The 17,032-nt window shown below is 42.5% G+C and overlaps 1 protein-coding gene across 1 annotated transcript in view; it reads right to left on the bottom strand.

The window, feature by feature from the left end:
* Nucleotides 1-17,032, bottom strand: part of MERTK (MER proto-oncogene, tyrosine kinase) — a 112,990-nt gene that overhangs the window by 31,309 nt on the left and 64,649 nt on the right. Inside the window, exons 8-9 of the mRNA XM_004276752.3 lie at nt 15,802-15,953; nt 2,124-2,277 (exon numbers count right to left, since the gene is read on the bottom strand). Coding sequence (XP_004276800.2) covers nt 2,124-2,277; nt 15,802-15,953 — 306 coding nt within the window. The remainder of the gene's footprint in view (nt 1-2,123; nt 2,278-15,801; nt 15,954-17,032) is intronic.

Genomic DNA, 17,032 nt, shown 5'->3' with positions numbered 1-17,032 from the left:
TTTGTTCACCAGCTCCGTCTCTCAATTATCTGCTTCTGTGAAATGTCATGTGGGTTCGCCCCTGTGAGACAAGGAAGTAGCACAGCTCTATGCCTGTTAGATGCATGTGAACTGAATAAGGAAAGCACGGTGACCAACCACAGACAGACTTTGAAAGAAGTGACCCAACTGGTCACAACCAAGATGCCCCTGTTATTTATGGAGTGATCTGTGCACTGAAGAGCTGGCGGTGAAGTTTACACAATTACTCACAGTTAATATGGGCTGGCACCTTAAATTTGAACCATATTGTTGGGGAACAGGTGTGATGTCACTAAACTGTGGTAACTGAAATGTATGCAGACAGGAGCCATGCAAAACCAGGACTGCCAGAACAGCAAAGCTTTTTACAGTTTTGGACAGTTTATTATGAATGAAGATGAAAGCTCTGTCATCTTAAACCCTGACTTTTTTTAAAAAAATTGAATAGGACTTCCCTGGCAGTCCAGTGGTTAAGACTCTGTGCTTCCACTGCAGAGGCCGTGGGTTCGATCCCTGGTCAGGGAACTAAGATCCTAGATCCCACATGCCACAAGGTGCGGGGAAAAAAAAAATGAAGTATAGTTGATTTACAATGCTGTGTTAGTTTCTGGTGTACAGCAAAGTGATTCAGTTATATGTTTGTGTGTGTGTGTGTATATATATATGTATATTATATATATATTATATATATATATAATATATATATTCTTTTTCATATTCTTTTCCATTATGGTTTGTTACAATATATTGAATATAGTTCCCTGGGCTACACAGTAGGACCTAATTGTTTATCTATTTTATATGTACTAGTTTGTATTTGCTAATCCCAAACTCCTAATTTATCCCTCCCCCACCCCCTTTCCCCTTTGGTAACCATAAGTTTGTTTTCTATGTCTGTGTTAAACTCTGATTTTTAACCTGTGCCTCTAGAATCAGAATCTCATTGTCCCTGAATTTCTGCCAGGTAGGCATGCCTTGTGTCCCCAACACCAGTTACTAATGTTCCCTCGGGACTGGGCTTATGGGCTGTAGGAGCTGAATTATGGATCCAATTTGGCACTAAAAGGGAGAACATATTTGAGGGTCACTGGGACAGACATAGGGGGACTCAACGGTCTGTTCCCAAGTCCTGTCTGCTTCGGCTACAAAGGCTACATATTTGGCAAGAACTTGTAAATGCACAAATCATACCCATATAGATGTCTGCGTAGAGTTCATGGTAGCAGTTCATTAGCAAACAACCTAGGGCAGGTCAGAGTCAGAACGAAGGCGGCTGCCCTGGTCTACAGAAGCAAACACAGCATTTGGGCCACTTGGGGCACCATGGCGTCACCTTGCTTAAGGCCACTCCAACAACAAGCAGAAACCAGAATGCACGGATGGGCATTTAGCTGAGCGAGCCCAGCGCCGTGTAAAGATGGCTTCTATAGGAAACGCTTCTTGTTCTGTACCAATGAATCACAAAGCATGTTACCTAAGGTTTGAATGGCTAATAACTGAGCAACCTGCACCGCTTAAAGCAAACAAAGAAAAACGGTGCCAATCATAGAGAGCTGAGGATTAGCCACATTGCCTACCCAAAATTCAGTCATGTAGTATGGACGCATTTAAACAAATTCAATACTATATATAAAATAGCTAACTAATAAGGACCTACCGTATAGCACAGGGGACTCTACTCAATGCTCTGTAATGAGCTATGTGGGAAAAGAATCTAAAAAAGAGTGGATATATGTACATGTATAACTGACTGACCTTGCTGTACACCTGAAGCTAACACAACATTGTAAATCAATTATACTCTAATAAAAGTTAAAAGCAAAACCAAAACACCTAAATTCATTAAGTCCAGTCAAATTCTGGGTTCTGAAAGGGATGAATCTTCCTAGGAAGTTATTACACTGGAGAGTAACAGTCGTGGGAAGACTCAAGGGTACCGACAGCTCTGTGATCAGCGATCAACTACCCTCATCCCTGCGAAATTTCCTTTTGGTCTTTACGTTTCATTCTTAAACAAGCCGTCCATGCCACAGGCTACTCTCTGGCCACCTGTGTGCTGCCCGGACTGATGTTCCGTCAGTCAGTCGGGCACCAGCGCTCACCGTGTGCGGGGACAAATATTTTCACTGGGTCACTGAAGGGCCCGACTCCCCCTCTGGTGATGGCTGCAATCCTCACGGTGCACGAGGCGTTGTGGACTTGAACAGAAAGCCGAGCGAGACTGTCGTTCTGGCCGACTTCTTCTGAGAGCTCTTTCTGGGGACAGAGAGGAAAGGAAAGGAAAGGAGATACTGAGGCACCAGGGGCCTTGTCGCCCGAGGGAAGTTCTTCCGAGGGAAGCTGCCCCACCCACATCCCGGGGGCAGCGGCCGTGTTCCCACAGCATCCCTTCCTCACTCAGCCCACAGCCAAGGGAGCCAATAGGCGGGCAGTGATGCAGGACAGGCTGGCAGCATCCTCAGGTCTTGGGGATCTGGGCCTACTAGGGTCGTGCGAACATGGTACTTAGAGAGGTCGGTGAAGAAACCTCTGGAAGAAAGGGAATACGTGGCAGATGCACCCGAAGGCAAAAGCAAGACTGTCTCCTCGACACTCCCGCCCTCAGAACCCCCAGAGAACACTGCCCAGGAGCTGCACTGAACCTTGACATTGACCCCCTGCCAGCTTCCCTGAACCAGCACAAGTGGGCTCGTGTTCCTTGCAATTCTAAGAGTGGTGACTACAGTCTACATTTAGAAGGGCACTGACACTTTTTCTTCCAGCGACAGACACACAATGTGCTCCGTTTTCAAAAATCTGGCTTTACTTATTTTGTTTTAAAGCCATCGCTGCACAACTTGACCCATTAAAACATGGGGGATGGGGGAGATTTTTGAAAAAATAACCAGGGGAAAAAATACTTTCCCCTTTGGTTCCAAACCTTGACTATCATGGTGTTCTCTGGTGCGGGAAACTAATTTTGCGTTTGGGATTGGCTTTTCAAATAGGAACCACAGGGTTGGTGAAGGCTGAAATGTAGCACTAGGAACATGTCTTTAATTCTGAATTAGGGAGATTTGTTTTCACAGAGAGATATCACACATGGAGCACAGATATCATGGATCAGCAATGGAGAGCAGGGGCCTGGTGTGGGTGGTAACTTCCTCCCCCAGTCACTCATGCTGGTCACTTCTCCCAATGGTGCTGGGTGGAACCAGGTCAGCCCTCATGGAGAGGGCAGTCCCATCACTCATGACCAGTGGGGACACCTGGGTCAGCCACCTGGAGACTGTTTATAATCTAAACAGGCAGTGACCATCAGGACCTAGAAACGTCCCCAGACAAGGGATGAAAGGGAAAACTATGGTCTTAATTTTTTTTTTTTTTGGTTTTTTAACCCCATTGGACTCAGTGCCTAAAAGATTTGCCACAGATTTTTTGTTAATTAGGTAGACAAATTAGTCATTTTTTCTGATATATCAAAAAGCATTTTCTGTATGGCTAACCCAGTTTTGATTATGTGTTAGTTCGTCATTCTCTGTATAATTTGGGAAGAACAGAAAATCATCAAGTAGAGTAACTTCATTGTCAAAGCCCTCACAGTCATGGGACCGTGACGGGCAGCTGAGAAATAGTGCATATACCCCACAGCTTAAGACCTAACAGCTCTTCAAAGTACAAAAGACTTCATGCCTGACAAGGAACGTGGGGCCTGCTCCTGGTGTCACACATTTTGTCTGCAAAGATTCAAACACGATACCTTGTTTATGAGAAAAACTGTCTTAAAATAAGGGGACACACATAGTTTTGAAAGAACTCAATCCCAAGAAGAAGAGAAATCCTAACAAAACCAAAATTATCCTTTTGGAAATGAACATAAAAGCAGTTGATAACACCTATTCCCATAGGGCCTATAACTCCCTATGAAAACCCAGAGGAGTTACTTTTTAATTTCCACCTCCTACTCTTTGAGTTAATAAATTTAAGGAGTTAATCTGTGAAGTGCTTGAAACAGTGCCTGACCCAGAGCAAAGGTTATCCAAGAGTCACAATGGCCACCATCACAGTTGGCATTATCCTGAATCTCTTAAAAATTTAATTAACTAATTAATTTTACAAAATTATTTATTTATTTATTTATTTTTGGCTGCGTTGGGTCTTCGTTGCTGCGCGCGGGCGTTCTCTAGTTGCGGGGAGCGGGGGCTACTCCTCGTTGCAGTGCGCAGGTTTCTCATTGCGTTGGCTTCTCTTGTTGCGAGCACGGGCTCTAGGCGCACGGGCTTCAGTAGTTGTGGCACATGGGCTCAATAGTTGTGGCTCACGGGCTCTAGAGCACAGGCTCAGTAGTTGTGGCGCAGGGGCTTAGTTGCTCCGCGGCACGTGGGATCTTCCCAGACCAGGGATCAAACCCGTGTCTCCTGGTTAAGGTGGATTCTTAACCACTGCGCCACCAGGGAAGTCCTATCCTGAATCTTGAAGCATGGAAATGATGCCAGCCACCGCTCACTGGGAATCCATTTTGGAAATACATAAAAAATCATCCCACTTTAGGGCTGGAATTGTAATCAATGTTGAAGTAGTGATTAGAAAGATAAATGATAAACACTTAGTGTAGATGTCCAATTTTCTCCAAGAATATCCTTAAACAGTAATCTCAAATATAATTTAAACATGATTTCCAATGTTAAAAATTGATGTAATTTATTCATACTGTTTTGATGCCAAATACGTAAAGAAAGGTGTGAGCACATCCATATCCCCAAGTATTCTAGTTTTGATCTTGAAAGGTGGCAGAGATCCTTCTAATTTCAGACAGCTGTAGGAGCCCCCCGCTCACCCCCGTGTGTTATCTCTCTTGCTGTCAGGGTGCAGACCGCCGAAGGAGGGGTCATCTCATTGGCACAATGTGGTCTGGCCACAGGACACAGGTCATGGGTCAGCTGCACATTTCTCATTTAGTGAGCTTTCAATTTCACCAACACAGGCCCATATCTCTAAGAACTCAAAACCTAAAGGCATTGTCAGGTAATGAAATCAGTTTGACTACAGCTTTACTTACACAGAAAACATACGGACCTTGCCTGTTGGGGAAAGTAATAGCACATCTTTGGAAACAGTTTCTTTTTTCTCATTGTGTGGCTTCAGTGTTGGTCAGGGCAATTAGATATTTGTTTTCACTTATCAAAAAGACCTTAATATCTTCAACTCTGTAAGAATTCACAACCCCATACTTTGTAACTGTAATTAAAAATATAGGTAATTCCCTGGTGGTCCAGTGGTTGGGACTCTGTGCTTTCACTGTCGAGGGCCTGGGTTCAATCCCTCGTTGGTGAACTAAGATCCTGCAGCCATGCAGCACAGCCAAAAAAGAAAAAAGAATATGGCCCATTTCAAAATTACTCAGGGGGAGACGGTTCAAGATGGTGGAGGAGAAGAACGTGCTCCCACTCCCTCTTGCGAGAGCACTAGAATAAAAACTAACTGCTGAACAATCATCAACAGGAAGACACTGGAACTCACCAGAAAAGATACCCCACATCCAAAGACAAAGGAGAAGCCATAATGAGATGGTAGGAGGGGCACAATCACAATAAAATCAAATCCCATAACCGCTGGATGGGTGACTCACAGATTGGAGAACAATTATACCACAGAAGTCCACCCACTGGAGTGAAGGTTCTGAGTCCCATGTCAGGCTTCCCAACCTGGGGGTCTGGCAACAGGAGGAGGAATTCCTAGAGAATCAGACTTTGAAGGCTAGCGGAATTTGACTGCAGGACTTAGACAGGACTGGGGGAAACAGAGACTCCAATCTTGGAGGGCACACACAAAGCAGTGTGCACACCAGGACCCAGGGGGAAGGAGCAGTGACCCCATAGGAGACTGAACCAGACCTACCTGCTAGTGCCGGAGGGTCTCCTGCAGAGGTGGGGGGTGGCTGTGGCTCACCACGGGGACAAGGACACTGGCAGCAGAAGTTCTGGGAAGTACTCCTTGGCATGAGCCCTCCCGGAGTCTGCCATTAGCCCCACCAAAGAGCCTGTAGCCTCCAGTGCTGGGCCACCTCAGGCCAAACAACCAACAGGGAGGGAACTCAGCCCCACCCATCAGCAGACAAGCAGATTAAAGTCTTACTGAGCTCTGCCCACCAGAGCAACACCCAGCTATACCCACCACCAGTCCCTCCCATCAGGAAGCTTGCACAAGCCTCTTCGATAGCCTCACCCACCAGAGGGCAGACAGCAGAAGCAAGAAGAACTACAATCCTGCAGCCTGTAGAATGAAAACCACATTCACAGAAAGACAGACAAAATGAAAAGGCAGAGGACTATGTACCGGATGAAGGAACAAGATAAAACCCCAGAAAAACAACTAAATCAAGTCAACCTTCCAGAAAAAGAATTCAAAATAATGATAGTGAAGATGATCTGGGACCTTGGAAAAAGGATGGAGGCAAAAATTGAGAAGATGCAAGAAATGTTTAACAAAGACCTAGAAGAATTAAAGAACAAACAAACAGAGATGAACAGTACAATAACTGAAATGAATAATACACTAGAAGGAATCAGTAGCAGAATAACTGAGGCAGAAGAACGGATAAGTGACCTGAAAGACAGAATGGTGGAATTCACTGCCATGGAACAGAATAAAGAAAAAAGAATGAAAAGAAATGAAGACAGCCTAAGAGACCTCTGGGACAACATTAAACACACCAACGTTCATATTATAGGGGTCCCAGAAGGAGGAGAGAGAGAGAAAATATTTGAAGAGACTATAGTCAAAAACTTCCTTAACACGGGAAAGGAAACAGCCACCCAAGTCCAGGAAGCACAGAGAGTCCCAGGCAGGATAAACCCAAACAGAAACACAACGAGACACACAGTAATCAAACTGACAAAAATTAAAGACAAAGAAAAAATATTAAAAGCAACAAGGGAAAAAGGACAAGTAACATACAAGGAAACTCCCATAATGTTAACAGCTGATTTCTCAGCAGAAACTCTACAAGCCAGAAGGCAGTGGCACGATATATTTAAAGTGATGAAAGGGAAGAACCTACAACCAAGATTACTCTACCAGGCAAGGATGTCATTCAGATTTGACAGAGAAATCAAAAGCTTTACAGACAAGCAAAAGCTAAGAGAATTCAGCACCATCAAACCAGCTCTACAACAAATGCTAAACGAAGTTCTCTAAGTGGGAAACACAAGAGAAGAAAAGGACCTACAAAAAGCAAACCCAAAACAATTAAGAAAATAGTAATAGGAACATACATATCGATAATTACCTTAAATGTGAATGGATGAAATACTCCAACCAAAACATACAGGCTTGCTGAATGGATACAAAAACAAGACCCATATATATGCTGTCTACACGAGACCCACTTCAGACCTAGGCACACATACAGACTGAAAGTGAAGGGATGGAGAAAGATATTCCATGCAAATGGAAATCAAAAGAAAGCTGGAGTAGCAATACTCGTATCAAATAAAATAGACTTTAAAATAAAGAACGTTACAAGAGACAAGGAAGGGGTTTCCCTGGTGGTGCAGTGGTTAAGAATCCGCCTGCCAACGCAGGGGACACAGGTTCGAGCCCTGGTCCGGGAAGATCCCACAAGCCACAGAGCAACTAAGCCCGTGCGCCACAACTACTGAGCCTGCACTCTAGAGCCCGTGAGCCACAACTACTGAGCCTGTGCACCACAACTACTGAAGCCCGCATACCCAGAGTCTGTGCTCCGCAACAAGAGAAGCCACTGCACTGAGAAGCCCGTGCACCACAACGAAGAGTAGCCCCTGCTCGCCACAACTAGAGAAAGCCCTCGCACTACAATGAAGACCCAATGCAGCCAAAAATAAAATAAATAAATTAAAAAAAAAAGACAAGGAAGGACACTACGTAAAGATCAAGGGATCAATCCTACAAGATATAACAATTATAAATATATATGTACCCAACATAGGAGCACCTCAATACATAAGGCAAATGCCAACAGCTATAAAAGAGGAAATCAACAGTAACACAATAATAGTGGGGGAACTTAACAGCTCACTTACACCAATGGACAGATCATCCAGACAGAAAATTAATAAGGAAACACAAGCTTTAAATGACACAACTGACCAGAGAGATTTAATTGATATTTATAGGACATTCCATCCAAAAGCAGCAGAATACACTTTCTTCTCAAGTGCACATGGAACATTCTCCAGGATTGATCACATCCTGGGCCACAAATCAAGCCTTGGTAAATTTAAGGAAATTGAAATCACATCAAGTATCTTTTCTGACCACAACGCTATGAGATTAGAAATCAATTACAGGGAAAAAAAATGTAAAAAACAAACACATGGAGGCTAAACAATACGTTACTAACTAACCACGAGATCACTGAAGAAATCAAAGAGGAAATCAAAAAATACCTAGAGAGAAATGACAATGAAAACACGATGATCCAAAACCTATGGGATGCAGCAAAAGCAGTTCTAACAGGGAAGTTTATAGCAATACAATCCTACCTCAAGAAACAAGAAAAATCTCAAATAAACAATCTAACCTTACACCTAAAGGAATTAGAGGAAGAAGAAAAAACAAAACCCAAAGTTAGTAGAAGGTAAGAAATCATAAAGATCAGAGGAGAAATAAATGAAATAGAAACAAAGAAAACAATAGCAAAGATCAATAAAACTAAAAGCTGGTTCTTTGAGGAGATAAACAAAATTGATAAACCTTTTGCCAGACTCATCAAGAAAAAGAGGGAGAGGACTCAAATCAATAAAATTAGAAATGAAAAAGGAGAAGTTACAACAGACACCGCAGAAATACAAAGCATCATAAGAGACTACTACAAGCAACTCTATGCCAATAAAATGGACAACCTGGAAGAAACGGACAAATTCTTAGAAAGGTATAACTTTCCAAGACTGAACCGGGAAGAAATAGAACATACGAACAGACCAATCACAAGTAATTACGTTGAAACTGTGATTAAAAATCTCCCAACAAACAAAAGTCCAGGACCAGATGGCTTCACAGGTGAATTCTATCAAACATTTAGAGAAGAGCTAACACACACCCTTCTCAAGCTCTTCCAAAAAGTTGCAGAGGAAGGAACCCTCCCAAACTCATTCTATGAGGCCACCATCACCCTGATACCAAAAGCAGACAAAGATACCACAAAAAAAAGAAAATTACAGACCAATATCACTGATGAATATAGATACAAAAATCCTCAACAAAATACTAGCAAACAGAATCCAACAACACATTAAAAGGATCATACACCATGATCAAGTGGGATTTATCCCAGGGATTCAAGGATTCTTCAATACACACAAAGCAATCAATGTGATACACCATATTAACAAATTGAGAAATAAAAAACATATGATAATCTCAATAGATGCAGGAAAAGCTTTTGACAAAATTCAACACCCATTTATGATAAAAACTCTCCAGAAAGTGGGCATCGAGGGGACCTACCTCAACATAATAAAGGCCATATACAACAAACCCACAGCAAACATCATTCTCAAAGGTGAAAAACTGAAAGCAATTACTCTAAGATTAGGAACAAGACAAGGATGTCCACTCTCGCCACTATTATTCAACATAGTTTTGGAAGTCCTAGCCATGGCATTCAGAGAAGAAAAAGAAATAAAAGGAATACAAATTGGAAAAGAAGAAGTAAAACTGTCACTGTCTGCAGATGACACGATACTATACATAGATAATCCTAATGATGCCACCAGAAAACTGCTAGAGCTCATCAATAAATTTCGCAAAGTTGCAGGATACAAAATTAATGCACAGAAATCTCTTGCATTCCTCTACACTAACAACAAAAGATCAGAAAGAGAAATTAAGGAAACAGTCTCCTTCACCATTGCAAGAAAAAGAATAAAGTACCTAGGAATAAACCTACCTAAGGAGGTAAGAGACCCGTACTCAGGAAACTATAAGACACTGATGAAAGAAATCAGAGATGACAGAAACAGATGGAGAGATATACCATGTTCTTGGATTGGAAGAATCAATATTGTGAAGATGACTATACTACCCAAAGCAATCTACAGATTCAATGCAATCCCTATTAAATTACCAATGGCATTTTTTACAGAACTAGAACAAAAGATCTTAAAATTTGTATGGAGATACAAAAGACCCCGAATAGTCAAAGTAATCTTGAAAGAAAAAAACGGAGCTGGAGGAATCAGACTCCTTGACTTCAGACTATACTACAAAGCTATAGTAATCAAGACACCATGGTACTGGCACAAAAACATAAATATAGATCAATAGAACAGGATAGAAAGCCCAGAGATAAACCCACACACCTCTGGTCAACTAATCTATGACAAAGGAGGGAAGGATACAAAATGGAGAAAAGACAGTCTCTTCAATAAGTGATGCTGGGAAAACTGGACAGCTATATGTAAAAGAATGAAATCAGAACACTCCCTAACACCATACACAAAAATAAACTCAAAGTAGATTAAAGACCTAAATGTAAGACCAGACACTACAAAACTCTTAGAGGAAAACATAGGAAGATCACTCTTTGACATAAATCACAGCAAGATCTCGTTTGACTCACCTCCCAGAGTAATGGAAATAAAACCAAAAATAAACAAATGGGACCTAATGAAACTTAAAATCTTTTGCACAGCAAAGGAAACTATAAACAAGACGAAAAGATAACCCTCAGAATGGGAGAAAATATTTGGAAACGAATCAAGGGACGAAGGATTAATCTCCAAAATATAACAGCACATGCAGCTCAATATTACAAAAACAAACAACCCAATCTAAAAATGGGCAGAAGAGCTAAACAGACATTTCTCCAAAGAAGACATATAGATGGCCAAGAAGCACATGACAAGCTGCTCAACATCACTAATTATTAGAGAAATGCAAATCAAAACTACAATGAGGTATCACCTCACACTGGTTAGAATGGGCATCATCAGAAAATCTACAAACAATACATGCTGGAGAGGGTGTGGAGGAAAGGGAACCCTCTTACACTGTTGGTGGGAATGTAAATTGATACAGCCACTATGGAGAGCAGTATGGAGGTTCCTTAAAAACCTAAAACTAGAATTACCATATGACCCAGCAATTCCACTACTGGGCATATACCCAGAGAAAACCATAATTCAAAAAGACACATGCACCCCAATGTTCACTGCAGCACTATTTACAATAGCCAGGTCATGGAAGCAACCTAAATGCCCATCGACAGATGAATGGATAAAGAAGATGTGGTACATATATACAATGGAATATTACTCAGCTATAAAAAGGAACGAAATTGGTTCCATTGTAGAGATGTGGTTGGACCTAGAGAGTGTCATACAGAGTGAAGTAAGTCAGAAAGAGAAAAACAAATATCGTGTATTAACACATATATGTGGAATCGAGAAAAACGGTACAGATGAACCAGACTGCAAGGCAGAAACAGAGGCACAGATGTAGAGAACAAATGTATGGACACCAAGGGGGCGAAAGCGGGGTGGTGCTGGTGGTGTGATGAATTGGGAGATTGGGATTGACATTTACACTAATATGTATAAAATAGATAACTAATAAGAATCTGCTGTATTAAAAAATAAAATAAAATTCAAAAATAAATAAATCAAATTACTTAGGCTAAAAAAAAAAAAAGAAGAATATGGTCCATTTTATTAACTCAAAGAACAGTAACCTTCAATAGGGAAAGAACTACCCCATGCGACAACAAACGTGTTCAAAAGGGCTTCAAGTGCACAATCATCATGTAAAACCCTCACATCTTACTCTTGAAACCTGTCCTGTTTTCACTTCTTTCTGCTAAGAGGCCATGCTGTGGAATTTGAACAAGAAACACTGTACTGTGAAGAAAGCCAAGGGCATCTGGAGAAGAGTAGTGGGGCTGTGAAAAGCACTGGCTTTGGAGTCAGTGAGACCCGGGTTCTTATTTCAATGCTGCAATTCTAAGCTGTGTGACTCTGGGTAAGTTACTCAATGTTTCTGAGTTTCAGTTTCCTCAAATGAAAATTGAGAAAATAGTATCTTTCTCACAGTGTTTTTGTAAGGGTTAAATGAGGCCTTTCATGGAAAACACTTGGCACAGGGTCTGTAAGTAATCAACACTGTAAGTAACTGATGATGGTTATTATTATTCCTACATTCCTATAGCACCTGTAAGGTGCTGTATTTTGATCTTCTTTCCCTATAACTGTAAGGCTCTAGGATAGAACTGAGCGAGTAGTATCTTTCAAGTCTTGGTGCATTGGAGAAAATAATCAAGGCTGTCTAGTTCCCAAAGCAAGAATTTTATTTGACCCATCCATAGAGCTGCTCTTCATTGTAGCTTTCTCTTCCAGGCAAAAGGTACCATCCTTGACGGATCCTTGGGTTTCAGAAATATTTCAGACCCCTGTCTGGCCTGTCTCACAAGAACCTCACCTGTTCTTTTTACCTTAAAATGACACTAGCTCGCATGCTCTGCCCTCCCGTGACAGTGAGTGAGAGGGAGAAATGAGGAAAGGGAAGAGGCAGTGGGCACATCTACCCTCCAGGCATGCTGCTTGCTAGGAGGCAGGGGTCTGGGCCCAAGGAAGGAAGCCTTGAGTGCCCTGTGGCTTCCCTGTGTCTTTAAATAAGCTGGTTCTACATGTCATGTCTCTTGGCCCATCATAATCGGCTATGAAACTTCCTTCTGATCAAAGATCTCCACCCTTTCCAAACACAGTTAAACCAGCATTAGAGCCCCAATCCCAAAACAATGAGCTCTACAAGAATGACACGTATAAAAATGAGTCTCTGTCTAAGGTTCGGGCAAATCTCGGTCAAAGGTAAACAGATTTATTTACTGCAGAACACTGGAGAACCTTGAACTTGCCAGTATACACTGTGGATCTTCCAGAAGGGGGTATAATACGCAGTATTTTATAAACTTATCTGCTCACTGAATTCTCACAGGTCTACTGACACTTTATGGGAATGGGACAAGAAATACCAGTCCACACTCATCAAAAGACTGTCCCATTCAGACAGAGAAATTCTCCTGCTGGTTTAGATGTCAGTCAGGTCCATACATCAAGTTCATAGTGCCATAAATGCCTACAAAGCAAGTTTAAGGTCCTGTGTTCAGATGGTACAAAGATGGGCAAGGCACAGCTCCAGCTTCAAGGAGAACAGATTTGACTTGATCCTGACCTTTGTATTTTAAGCTTTGATTTGGAAGGCAAGGGACAGCAAGAAAAAGAGAGCAAAAAACATCGATGGCTTCATCAAGATACAGTAAATGTCCGTACAGTAAATACCAGGAGTTTCTTAGTCTGAAAGTGACACAACAGTTGTAGGATACTGAAGGTACAAATTTTGAAAACTAAATTTCCAGCAAACTGTAATAGCCCACCCAAAGACTACTTCAAGAATGTTCTGAAATTCCATACAAAAAACCCCTCCCTTATTAGAGTAATAAATAAGAATATCTTCCAAAAATATCCAATTTCATCACCTTACATAAAGAAGATGTAGTTTTAGTAACGGTTTTCTTTCTTTTCAAAAAATATTTATTTTATTTTTATTTATTTGGCTGCACTGGGTCTTAGTTGCTGTGTGCGGGGTCTAGTTCCCTGAGCAGGGATCAAACCCAGGCCCCCTGCATTGGGAGCGTGGAGTCTTAAATGCTGGACCACCAGAGATGTCCCTAGTAACAGTTTTAAAATGAAAATGAAAGGACGATTTCGAGAGGAAGTTGTGTCTAACTCTTGCCCTTCGGAAAAGAAGGCAGTTTAGGGAACCGAAGTGATAGGTACAGAGGTCATTTCAAGCTTCACTTTGGAAGGGGGTTTTAGGCCCCTCCCGGGCTGAGCTTCTCTTCAGTGTTCTTATTTGTCTCCAGCTGCAGCTGCTGAGCTGGGAGCTTAGCTGCCTCAGAGAATGTTACCCAAAGTAAAGTGAGCCACTAAGTCTTCTGTTGTCACAGGGCTGTCATGATGCACAGAGGACAGCATGAGTACAATGCAAACGACCTTCCTGCTGGGATGATCTAGCATCTCCAAGGAGGTAATGACTGGAAAGGTCACAGCCCTAACTGTGGCGGTATTGTTCTCACTACAGAGGGGGGCATTCTGAACAAAGGGCAGAGAGAATGCAAGGCTGGGTGTTAATGGCACTCGTGTGTTAGGCTCCTTGGCCACGTCATGTCATTTGCAAGGCTTTCATCACTCCTGCCCTTCAGCGCGCCTCTGCTTCAGGGGTCCCCCCTAAAGAAGTATCTTTCACCCACACCAGGGGAGAAGGAGAAAGGATGACCAGCAACTCTTCAAAGAAACTGGTTTGTTCCTATATCACTCAAGTGTCTGCTAAGAATCATTATCTTCCGCCCAAAGTTCCTACTGAATCAGAATGCAATCGCTGGACCTTCGTGTATCTCTACTAAGAATGTAGTATTGTAATCAGGAGCCATTCTCCAAGAGAGGCATTTGATTCCCCTGACTCGACAGTGTGCAAATGTGATCAACAGGCCCCTTGCAAAATGCTCTGAGACAAAAGACCAGGAAGTGAGAGACTTCTTATCTCATAGCTGCAACTCTCTTAAGCAGGGTTTCGACTGGTACAAGTAGCATCCTTTTATCATCTACTATAAGGCAGAACAAACCATGGATTTCTAAGCTCTCTTCCTTTTCCATCACTACTGCTTCCGACAGTCTGCTTCCTGATAGGTAAACTGAGGCAGGAAAAGAAAAAAAAATAAATTCAAATTGTTCTTTTGGAAGACAGCAGTTTTGGTAAAAGCTGGGTGACATGAGGTTAAAAGTGACTGACACAAAGCCTGGACGTCATCCGTCAGTGCAGCTGTTCACCCCTTTCCTCTCTCGTGCCAAGAAATTGTAACTGTCCTGTGATGCTCCCTACAGATGCCACAAGGATGCTGAGGTCTGACCTATTACCAGGGTTAGATCAAGGAGGACTGTAACAACACAGAACAACAACACAACACAAAACAACAAAGCATGCTTTCCGCAATGGCGGTAAAGAAGAGACAGTCCTGAGGATAAAGCCAGTGCGTCTGCTCTTCTACAGATCCTCTGTGTCATGAGAAGTCAGTGTCACCTCAACCCTCTTCCCTTCTCAAGTGGGAAAGGGGCCTGTCTGGGAGCTGCCCACCTAACCACAGTCAGCTGTCCCCCTCACCACTTCTGTCTTGGGTCAGATGTTCCCACCATCTTTAGACCTCTCGGCAATCAAAATCAGATGGCCCTCTGGGATTGACTGGAGTCACGTCTAACAAAGCTGTGCTATACAGTACGTCCTACAGGGCTGTGCCAATCCACCTGCTAGCCTGCTCGACCCTCTCTTTCGGGGTCCAGTTACTCTTGCCATCCGCTATGAGGCTGGGGGGCTTCCCTGACAATCATCTTCTGGAATTTTCAAGAGGTTATGAATTGCAGGACTGCTAAGCCCGGTAACCCCTCTCAGTAGTTCACACTGTCTTCTTCAAAGAGCCTAAGTTCCCTGAAGGCAAGAATCAGGTGACAACAGAGGATGAGTTCTATTCACATTGACTAATGAAATAAATGAATGGATGAAGAGTGAGTGAGGAAAGCCCCAAAGATTTCTTGGAATTTTGTAACTTTTCAGGCACTTCTAATTTTTACTACATTGTTTATCTCCCGCTGAAAGGTGCCTTGCCTAACCCAATAACATCAGGCCTTTTCACGACAAAAGGCAAGATCCTAAAGCAGTATTAAATCAGCAGATCCAAGAAGACAAGTGCACGCTGTTAAAGTTCAGACTTACAGACGTCTCTGCATTCTGCCACACGTGAGAGATCCGGTAGCCCACCAGCTCCCCATCCTGCCGCTTAATCGGAGGCTTGATCCATTTGACATCCACCTTGTTGCTAGACTCATTCAGAAACATAGTGACATTCAGAGGTGCTACTGACGGGGCTACAAAAGAGAAAGGAGAGAAGGATGAGGAAGTACGAAGAAAGGCACATGGAGAGTCGTTCTCTTCTTGGTTTTTGTACGTTTGTTTTTTTAATTTTCTACGGAAAGCACTCAAATGAGGCTGAGATTAATAGTGGACTTTCATACATTTCTATGAAGATTTATTAAGATATTATATGTAAGCGCTTAGCACAGTGTCTAGTTCATTGCAGGCACTCAGAAAATGTTAGTTCTTCTCATTTTCCAACGCTTCCTTCGTGATAAAATCTCTTCAATGTCACATTAAAAAAAAAAAAAGTGGACTTTCACCTTCTTTTCAATCGAGGACCATTAAGATATCGTGAGTTTAGAAAAGTAAGCTTTGTGTCTAAGATTCCAAACAAAATGATCCCTGCATTTCCTCAAGATGTTTAGTGACAGGCTGGTGGGCAAGGCAGTCCGAGCAAGAAATAGGAAATGCAGAAATAGTTTTGTCTTGTTGCATATAATCTTTGCTCCTTTTAGGCTCTGTGAGCTCTGAAATATATTTTGGGTTACTTTAGTGTGTTTGACAAGACAGCTTGATATTTCTATCAAATAAATGACTTTCATATTGCAACAATCTTTGTAAGAACCACTCAAATAAAATTCTCTTAAAAAGGCCACACACAGGGCTTCCCTGGTGGCGCAGTGGTTGAGAGTCTGCCTGCCAATGCAGGGGATGTGGGTTCAAGCCCTGGTCCGGGAAGATCCCACATGCTGCGGAGCAACTGGGCCCATGAGCCACAACTACTGAGCCTGCGCGTCCGGAGCCTGTGCTCCGCAACAAGAGAGGCTGTGATAGTGAGAGGCCCGCGCACCGCGATGAAGAGTGGCTCCTGCTCGCCACAACTAGAGAAAGCCCTTGCACAGAAACGAAGACCCAACACAGCCAAAAATAAATAAAATTAAAAAAAAAAAAAAAAGTAAGCCCTTTCCAAACTAAAACAACAAAGAAGTGGAAGACAGGGAAGGAGGTAGGTAGAGCTCACGGACTCCTCTTGGGGAAGCAAAACACACACAACTCCAAGAGGATTCTCCAGTAGACACCTGTGCAGCTA

This window comes from Orcinus orca, chromosome 13 (genome assembly GCF_937001465.1).
Source record: "Orcinus orca chromosome 13, mOrcOrc1.1, whole genome shotgun sequence".
Lineage (NCBI taxonomy): Eukaryota > Metazoa > Chordata > Mammalia > Artiodactyla > Delphinidae > Orcinus > Orcinus orca.
Note: the sequence above shows the minus strand (reverse complement) of the source record. Positions and strands in the feature narration are given on the sequence as shown.